The sequence below is a fragment of the Ammospiza caudacuta genome, chromosome 5, assembly GCF_027887145.1.
Source record: "Ammospiza caudacuta isolate bAmmCau1 chromosome 5, bAmmCau1.pri, whole genome shotgun sequence".
In the NCBI taxonomy this organism is placed as follows: domain Eukaryota; kingdom Metazoa; phylum Chordata; class Aves; order Passeriformes; family Passerellidae; genus Ammospiza; species Ammospiza caudacuta.
Window position 1 is genome coordinate 27441834 of NC_080597.1, and position 9774 is coordinate 27451607.

At 52.2% G+C, this 9774-nt stretch overlaps 1 protein-coding gene across 1 annotated transcript; it reads right to left on the reverse strand.

Annotated features, from left to right (window-relative positions):
• Positions 1-610: 610 nt before the first annotated feature.
• C1QTNF6 (C1q and TNF related 6) lies at positions 611-9336 on the reverse strand. The gene is made up of 3 exons (XM_058805529.1): positions 9226-9336; positions 5191-5428; positions 611-3621 (listed from the first exon to the last, which is right to left on the reverse strand). Exons 2-3 carry the CDS (start codon positions 5420-5422, stop codon positions 3074-3076), a joined length of 780 nt encoding a protein of 259 aa, XP_058661512.1. The 5' UTR covers positions 5423-5428; positions 9226-9336; the 3' UTR covers positions 611-3073.
• Between the last annotated feature and the right edge of the window lie 438 nt (positions 9337-9774).

Sequence of the window (9774 nt, forward strand, 5' to 3'; positions counted from 1 at the left end):
TCTCATCACACACAGGTCTTCCAAATAAGCATTCCAGCTTAACTCTGGAACTCCCACTCATTCCAATATTAGGAAGCATAAGTGTCCAGTCAACAGTTTACTGTCCCTCCTACACTCTGCTTCCTGGCCTTCAGCTCTTGGCAGAGAAAAGAGAAATGCCATAGGGAAAATAGTGCTTACCAAATACTTGATAGAAGAATGTGCTAAAAAAAATTCATAAGATAAAGGGATCTGATCTCTTTTAAGAGAACTCCAACATTAACCCAGCCTTCCTCCACATAAATAAGTAGTTGAAGCCTACTCCTACAACTCATTGTATTGTCCTGGGAGTTTTTTGGTGATCTCCAAAGAATCCTTTTCTGAATTTGCTGAAAGCTTTTCCAGCAAAAGGGAGAGGGTTGTCATTATTAGAAGTGTTCAAGCAGTTAATATTTTAAGGTAATAGTTCCTTGCAAAGTAAACAGACACAAGATTGCCAAGGATTACCCAGGGAAGTTTCAGAGAGTTAAACTCTGTACCTGTCAATTTCAGACCAGTGTCTTTTCCATCACATCATTCAGCAATAACCAGTGCTAGAAGGAATAGGTTGGGAGAGAAAAACAGATTTAAGTGCAAAACAACCAAGGAAAAAAGTTTAATACCACTGAAAAATATATATATATACAAAAGTTCTTGGAGTTTGTTTGGTTTTGTTACATAAAGCACCATTAATTCCAGAGTACATCACAACTCAGCCTACTACACTTTCCAGAAAGCACCCAATACTCCTGAAATCTGATTTAGCACCAAGGGAATGCCATCTTGTTTAGCACCAGAAGCCTGTTAAACACACCCTTTGGTCCCCCTGCCCTCCTCTCTCAAGTGCATCAGGCACCCTCTGGCTGCTCATGCATAGCACAGGAGACCTGTCACCAGCATTCAATCACCAAATAGGAAAGGAGAAAGAAGGAAGCTTGTTTATGGAGATATTCAGTGTTAGAGAGGCTTGCTTCTCCTCAGGGAGGCATGGGGCACTTTAAATTGACTATCTTTGGATTTGCAGCCTGTTGAGGGAGAGAAAGGGATTCAGTCCCGAGCATCACTTCCAGCTTTCTGCTTCCTCGGCTATCTGAAATCCTGTCTCTGAGCAATTCCACACACTTGACCTGCTAAGGGAGAGGAAGAAGCCCACAGTCTCCTTTAGTTTCCATGATCCCTTCATCACATGTTTCCCTGTGAAAAAATCAGCCTTGCCTTAGTGAAACTTTGTTTTTATAGCCATTGCCTCACTGACAGTGGTGGGGAGGATCCACAGCCAAGTTCCTGAAACTCACTGCAGTCTGTGAAGCTTCCTTAGAAAAGCATGGAGAGTAAGCAAACAGGATAAGAGAGAAAATGCCCTGCAATTTTTTCAAGGTCAGTTTTAATATTTCACCCTTGGTCCCTGTTCCTTTGCTATCCCGGGCTGGGTGTACCAGACATAATCTTGTACAATGATGCACATTTCTTTTGGGAGAGCCCTGGAACTCCCAGGTGCTATAGGCAGAGACCATGGCAGAGAGACAGCAGAACCCGGGTAAGTTCAAGGATTTCATGACCAGTGATGAGCAGAGGAGAAATATCTGTGTCTCTCCTGCTTGTCCTGTCCTGAGACTCAAAAAGGAGACAAGTCCTGGCTCTGCTGTTTATGGAGCATCACATGTGGAAGTAGGTTTCCTAAAGTGCTGAGCCAGCCTCACCTGCTCCCCCAGGACTGCAGCATCCCCACCAGAGGGATGCCAGTGGGAGCAGTGTGAGACCAATATAAATAGTACTAGAAAACCCTATCACTGGCATTCCTTTCTCACTGCGACATCTCCAAACTGACAAAAAGAGCGAGGGTTTGTTTAGCCACGTGTTTTCCTCACTTACTCTGATGAGATTGCCAGAAAAGGGCATAGAGCATACGGCAGGGAAGCTTTTAACCCTTGGGCAAGGTGCTGTTGTCTCACCTCCATCTCTGTTCCATCACAGAGGCAAAGACAAGGCAGCATGTCCACGTTTGGAATGGATTGAACTGCAATTGCCCCTACAGCCTCAAGCTCAGGCCCTGAAACAGTGGTCCTTCAATACCAGTATGGGAGAACCACCTTCAGGAGGACAATGAAATGGCACTTCTGCCAAAGGAGAGCAGATTTGGGTTCTCTTTCTGGACTAGCTTCTCGTAGCTGATAAGCCAAGACTGAGTAGCACCCCAGGGGAGGTGTGGGAGGGGTTTTCAAGGTTTTCTCTCTCTGTCTCTCTTTCTGTACTGCTGATCCCTAGTGGAAACAGAATGGCTGTCTCTACTGAATCATGGGCAGATGCCCATGAAGGGTCTGGCCAGGTGTCTGGCCCTTCATCCCTTTGGAGAGCTAGAGCTGGCACAGAGGAGGACAATCCCACCAGGTCTAGGTTTGATGGCCAGCCTGGAGTCTGAGATACAGAAGAGTGTCTGTGGAAAGCCAGTTTAGAAGGCCAAGTGTTCTCCTTTTGAAAAGACAATATCCTCTCCCAGTGCTCCTACATCTTCCTTGTGGTACAGGAGACCATCAGACCTCAGTCTGCTCTCCAGACTACAGATATCAGAGGTGACATCAAGACCTTGTTTCAGGCTACAAAACTGCTATGTCTAGTTGGGATGGAGAGGAGCCAGGACGTACCTCAGCAGTGGGGACTTTCTAGCCCTTTCCACAGGAGTCCTTTGTGTATGAAGCCCCAAGGAGGGATACAGGCCCAGGAGCAGCATTTTGGCTTCCTCTTACTCTAGAACCCTAAATGCCAGAGGCAGCTTGCTGGCAGATTGAGAAGAAGCCAATAACCTAAGTTGGGGTTATGAGGTGAGGGGCAAGAGACGGTAGTGCCATGATGTAAAGTGGACAGATACAGGTCTGGCTACAAGAGAGCGTGAGGTGGGAGCCAGTGTGGCAAGTTTCACACTCAGTGCCTGAGATTTGACAGGCCCATTTCCAAGTGATTTGCAGTGGTTACGGGCAGTAAAGAGAGAAAGAGAGAGAGAGAGAGAAAGGAAGAGAGAAGAATAAGGAAAAGGCCAAAGAGCCCTAAGGAAGAGGAGTTATTCAATGCTGGGCTTGACCAAATACCCGCTGAAGGTGATGTACACATCAACATCATCACTGTAAATGGCATTCTCCCGCTCCCGCTTGTAGAGCCTCACCCAGATCTCATCATTTTCCTGGAGCTCCAGCATGAGGCTCTGGCTCTGCATGATGCTGCGGTCGCTGGGTTGGGCATACAGGATGACAGCCTCCTCTTCGTTGTGCATGATGTGCATGTAGGTCTCCTTGAAGTTCCAGGTGTGGACATTGAGGCTGAAATAGTAAAGTCCACCCACTGAGCAGTAGAACTTGCCATTGAACATGTCGAAGTGGCTGTAGAGGTTGACGAAGACGGTGTCAAAGATGAGGACCTGGAAGCCCTCGCTGCTGTGCAGTGCTTTCTTGCGGCCCACGGAGAACGCAGCGTACTGATGCTTGCAGGGGTCTCCCGCCGTGCCCATCTGTCCCTTGCTGCCCTTCTGGCCCTGGGCACCCCGCTCGCCTCGCGGTCCTTCTTTGCCCCACTTCCCTGGCATCCCAGGCTCTCCCCGGTCTCCTTTCTCTCCTACAGGAGGAAGCAGAGGACAAAACTCCTGTGTGATACCAGAAGATGTGGAAGCGGCAGTGAGAAAGCCTAATGAGGAGGAAGAGGATTGCACAAGAATGGGGCAATGCCAGAAGAAGGAACACTTCTGAAGGTGACAATACCACTGCTCTTCATGGGAAAGCAGCTACCAGAACTCTGAGAGTGACGGGAGTCTCTTCCCCAATGAATCCCCTGCTCACCAAATGATGTGGCTCTGCTGGAGGCACCAGGATGTCTCCCTAGGAGACTTCAGCCTCAGAGGGAGCCCAGCAGCCCAAAGTACTGCTGGGGCTCTTGGCCTCTTCTTCCTCTCCCACACTCCTTTACCTCCAGGACAGCCTTACCTCCCATGCACCTCTCCTATGACCCAATTATCCACAGAGGATGCACACTGGTCTGGCTGTAGGCTGCAGGAGGGGAGGAACTGCTAACACCTGTGGGGGAATATGATTAGGGAGGCACAATAGGGTGGGTCAGAGGGAAAAGATCCAAGCTGGACAGGGTAGATGGAGCACTGCAGCTTAGAGGGATGATGCTTTCACAATACTGGCATGCTTTGAGCATCTTGTATAACTAATACTGCAATTCTAATGTGGAGTGTGTGCACCGCCCATTACACACTTGGGCAGTCATCAGTACATAGAGAGACCAGCACCAGAATGTACTTTGTGTATACAGAGAAGAAATGGGACTCAGAGCAGCCTCCAGCTCTAAGTGACAGCATTCAAAATCTGTATCTTGTTCTTTTCCTCCTCTCCATTCCCTGCACGGTATTGAAGGTCCCCCTATGACACCCCACTCCAGTCTAGGCCTGTATCTGCCCTTCTGAGCTTTGATGGATTACAGCTACTTCCAGGCAGGGCAGGGAAGGGAGAGCATCCGCCCAGTTAACCCAGAAAAACCACAGAGCTACAAGAAGCATGTGGCAGCACCCAGCTGGGAACAGGCTTTTGCCCACAGCAAAGGCTAAAAGGGGAGTCCTGAAGGGAGGAGCTGATCTAAAATAGGGAACCCTTTCCCATTAGCCAAGCCAGCCACTGCAGGGTGGAATGAGCTGGGGGTCACAGCAAGTTTAACCTGGAGGTGCTTGCAAATAATTGCTGTTTCTCTTTGCCCTCCTCACGGTCCCAAATGCACATGACTCACGGAGCTGGAGGTTTCCCCACAACCTCCCTGGGGGCCAATGCCCTTCAAACACGCTTATTTTGCAGTTGATAAGGAGTGTTCCTTCCCTCAGGCACTACAGGACTCTAAGTCTGAGACAAGGAATGTGTCCTCCCAGCTTGGCAAGAGGCTGTCCTGTGTCACCAAAGAGGAAGAATTAGCAGCAGGCACATCCTGAGACCACAGCAGAGATAGCACTGACTTCTATCCCCCCAGGCTACTCCTCATCACAGCACAAAACACCTAAACCCTGGGCACAGTGTGTGTGGTCACTCATCCTCCAGGATGGCTCCTGGTGGTCTCTGGACAGCAATCCAGCTGTCACCTCCACTGCAATGCCATCAGTCCATAAGCCAGCCTTGGCATCCCGGGGCAAAGACTTACCCTTCAGAATGGTGATGTTGATGTAGGGACGGACCTCTGGCACTGGGTAGGGAAAGTGGTGGTGGCTGGGAGGGACTGGTGGGGTATCTGTGGAAGAGTCCAGTGAGTCACAACAGCGCTTGCAAGCACCAGGGCCTGGTTCTGTGAGGTTGGGTTCATCAGTGGGTGCCCCAAACACAACAAGAGGGAGAAAAAGGAAGGTCAGGGATGTGCGCAGGTAGGTTATGTCCATGGTGACCTGGGAAAATACGAGGAAGTGAGGTATAAAGAAGTGAGAGGACATAGGGGATGGAACAGAGATCATGATAAAACATCTTTCTGTGACTGGAGCTGGGGTGGGATGAAATGGCATTGTCCTGTGGAGGGAGCTTACAGGCTTGGTCAAGGCTGCAATTGGAGCAGCAACCGCATGGCCCATGAGGATGCCCCACACCCTTCTGCCCAGGCCAGGGGAGGCTCGGTGCTGACCCTGGGAGAAGGCTTGGTGCTGACTAGGCAAACCATTAAAGCCACTAGAATATGCAATCCCCAGGCTGGGATAGAGGAAGGAGACAGAATCATAGAATTGTTAAGATTGAAAAAGACCTCTAGGGTCATTGAGTCGAACCTCAACAGCTCTTTAGCAAAAGCATGCTCTGGTAAGCTGCTCAATCTGTGGGAATCACTGTAAAAAATTCTCCAGCCCTCCTATCACTGCATACCAGCTCTTTATAGGAATCTAACTCCAAAATCCCCATGTCCCAGCAGAGATGCCTCTTCCCCTGTGGGCTGGGAACCTAACTCCAGCCCCCTCCTTTCCCCACCGAATCCCACCCGTCCGGCGGCTCGGTCCCCTCCCAGCGGGTTCCCAGGCAAAGCCCAGCACCTTCCCGAGGGGCCGGCCGGCCCCACGCAGCCTTCGGGCGGGCCCGAGGGGAGCTGCCTCGCTGCCGAGGGTGAAGGACGTGAAGCTCCGCAGCTCGCAGAGAGTGTGCTTACGAAAGACAGGCCCGCCAAGCAGCGGAGAAAGCCCCTGTGGCGGCCTGTGCCCTCATGGTGCTGCCTGCCCCGGCGCCGCGCAGTGCTCACCCCGCGGGCCGCAGGGTCCCCGCTCCGCGGCCCAGCCCCGGCTCGCCGGCTCCCCTGTGCCTGCGGGGCAGGCCCCCGAGCCGTGGCTTTAAGGAAGCCGGCTCTTGGCACAGGCGCTGCTCAGCGCTGGCCGGGCGCGCAAGCCGGGCTTGGACCGGCTCCCTCCCCTCTCCTCTCCCGCCTGCTCCCTCCCTGGCTTTTGGGTGCTCTCCATCCCAAACCGGCTTGGGTTTCAGCGTCTTTTTAACTCTTTCCTAGGAAGAGCCTTTTCCTTGCACACGATGTTGGTTTGGTTTTATTCTCTGCCTTTTCACTTCCAGCCAGCAAAAAAAGCAGGCAGCACAGACTGTGCCCTGTGCGAGGGGTGGACAGCAGCAGGGCAGTGTCCCACCCTTGGCATCTCAGGATGGACAAGGTAAGGTGCAGTGGTGCAAGAGAGACACTTTCCTTCAGGCAGGGTGCTGCAGAATTCTGCCCTCAGTCCTTTGTGCTAGTCCCTTGTCCCAGGGCCATGCTTGGCCATGCTCTCTCCCCAGCTGTGCCGGACTCACTCATGGTCCCCAGACTTCATCTTTCATTCTCTCCTGCATTGTTTTTTCTGCACATCACTGTGGCCTCTTGCCCTAGGCATAATATTTCTAGCAGGAGCAGCTGCCAACTGGGAGAGGCATCAGTTTTTTCCCTCTCTGGTCATCCCCTCTGCCTGGGCAGAGCCCCAAGCCTTGTGCTCCAGCACGTGTCATCCCTCGGTCATGTCCCCTGGTTAGGTCCCTGGCTGAGCTTTTTGGATGGGAGGGGTGTGCCTGCTCTGAAGCAGAGCCTGGCTGCTGGGAGCTGCCTGCCAGCAAAACTGGGGATCTGGAAACAAACCCTGGCTGTGACCATTGTCCCCAGCTTGGCGCCAAGCTGACAAGCTTGTGCCTTTGGGGTAAGCACAATGTGGATGCACCAGAACATTGGAATGAAGGGCATTTTGGAGGGGAGAAGAATGCAGGGTGGGAGAGATGAGAGATTTTTCTCACACTGCAGAGTCTGTTGGGAAGAGGATTGGAAGATTCTATCCTGCACCAAAACTGACCTGGGCATTTATACCCTGGGTATGTTTGGGGTGGGGGGTGTGTGCACACACGGATCTTTGGGAGGCAGAAGGAAGGGTGGACAATATCTCTGCTCTGCAGGGGTCAGAAATGCCAAGTCAGCACTGTGCCTCCTGCAATTTCCAAGAGGAGCTGCAGAAGGCTCCAAAGTTTCTGAGGGGAATCAGGTTTTGAGCGTGTCTACGTGTGCTGGGACTTTTTTTCCCTGTTTCCCTTCTCCCATTTGTTTGGTTTAGGAATGGGAGGCCCCGCTTCCCAGAGAGTGGCTGGCGTTTGGCAGGACCCCAGAACCACTGGAGAAGCAAGCGGAAAACTCTGGGAAAATATGCACTGTGAGCTGAGGGGGAAGGGAGGAATGGGGGCTGGGAGGCCTGGAGATATTCTCAGGCTGCCTGTCAGCCTGGAGCTCAATGAACATGGAGTGAACATGCCTTCCAGCTGGGGCAGGAAGAGGATGGAGAAATGCACTGCTGTGTGCAAGCTCCTCACCAGGCTCCAGCACTGATGTGCAACGAAATCCACTGCAAATTGCCCATGTTTGCCTGTGCCTCAGTTTCCCCTTTTGGGAAACGAGGTGGAGGAAGTTTAGGGCAATACATCTGCTAATGGAGCCTTACCAGCTGACAGAAGAGGAGTTTTGTGATGACTTGTGTTGTCTACTCCTGGCTGCTGCTGGTGGGAATTTTGGCAGCTGACAGTACTATTAAAGGCAAGAAGAATTTCTGGGGTGCATGAAAACTTGGAGACTGATATGGAAGACAAAGCTTCTGCACTGCCTCTCTCAGGTTTTCCTCCCTGGCTTATTTCCAAACATGACATTACCCACTTGGGCTTCTTGGCCTTATGCCTGGCCTCTTCCACCTTTCTAAGGGAAACAGGTAACAGGGAGGCCATTGTCCTCATTTCTGTCCCACATTTCCATCTGCTCTCCTGAGCTGCTCACCAGCCAAGCAGATGTTCTTCATGGGGGACCTCATCTGCTGGGGCCTTTGCCTGTGTCTCCTCTGATTGCAAGAACAGCTCACAGTGGGGAGTGAGCAGGACTTTGTGTTTAATGTCTCACCTGGGCTGAGCAGGGACCTACCAGGAGCCAGCAAACAAAGATGTGCTCTGGTGGCATTGCCCCGCTGGGCAGCAGTTTGTGCCAGTAAAGACACTTTTGCTAGGGTAATACTGCCCTGCTCCCCAAAGGGAACAGTGTGTACCGGCAATATTTCGCCAGGGCTGTTATATTTACAGGAGATTTTGAGAATTCTATCCAGGAAACCTGTGCCAGCCATGCTTTAAAGTGCAGTCCAAGCCTGAGGGCACCTTGTGTGCCCAACAATCTTCGCTCTCCCTCATCACACACTTTGCCTTGGAGGCAGCCCAGGCAAGCACTGTCCAGATTATAGTGCAACAATCCCTGCTCAAAAGCAGCTGTTTCCTCCTCCTCCTCCATTTCCTCCCTTTTCCTGTACCCATCACAACCCTGGCAAAGTAGGGGGACAAAGACTGTCTCTACCTCAGTGGCTGCATCCATCCTATTTCCCCACTCTACCGCAGGTATGGAGAAGGAAATTGATGCTTTTTCTCTCCTCTCTAGCCCCTGTGTACAGCTCAGCTCCCCTGTGGCACATGTGGACCTGTTGCACACACACACACACACACCCACGCACAGACACTCGCCCTTCGCAGCTCCTCCCTCATCAAACCTCTAGGGTGAAGGGGGATCATTTGCACCAAGAGCCAGAGGAAGAGCCGCTTCTCTTCCCCTTCCTGACTGCTTCTCCTGCACCACAGCTGCCTTTCCTTCCCCACGCTCCCCGCTCGTCTGCCCCTGATGTTCCAGAGCGCCAGAAGCCAGGCGGGGCAGCGGAGCAGCCCTTACCTCCGCTCCCCTGGGCAGGGTCCCGCGCTGGGTTATCGGTATCCCGAACCCCGTATCCCGTATCCTCAGCTGCTCCTGTTTAGCAGCGCAGGAGGGAGGGAGGGAGGGCCGCCGGGGCCCAGCTGACTCCAGCCAGATGCTCGCCAAGTGCTCTTATGTAATTACTGTCTTTTCCATCCTGCCTCCAAGGCCTTTGTGAGTGCCTCCCCTCCTGCTCTGGCCCGTGTCAGGCTTGGCTCTCCCTCCCTCTCTCCCTCCCTCCCTCCCTCCACCCACCCTGCAAAGCATCAAAATTTGCTCAGCTCAACAGCTGATTCTTTCTGGAAGCAAAGTTCAGGCTTTTGGCTACTGCTGTTACTACCCTTGGACAGAGCTCACATGTGTTTCAAGAGCTGGGAAGGGATCAGCAGCACTGCTCTTCACTTGCCTCCTCTCCATCCCAGCCTGGCTGCTCCTGGGTGCCTTTGCCTTGCCCTTGCATAGTGCCTGTAATTGGGGAGGGGTGCACCTGAGACATTAAAAGGTGGCAGTGTGGTTTTTTGCTTCAGT

What these genes read in the sequence shown, in the direction of transcription:
- C1QTNF6 (XM_058805529.1), bottom strand. Translation starts at nt 5,422, where the DNA reads ATGGACATAACCTACCTGCGCACATCCCTGACCTTCCTTTTTCTCCCT. An exon ending in CAACATCACCATTCTGAAGG is followed by an intron (nt 3,622 to 5,190) that starts GTAAGTCTTTGC and finishes TTCCTCCTGTAG; the next exon opens with GAGAGAAAGGAGACCGGGGA.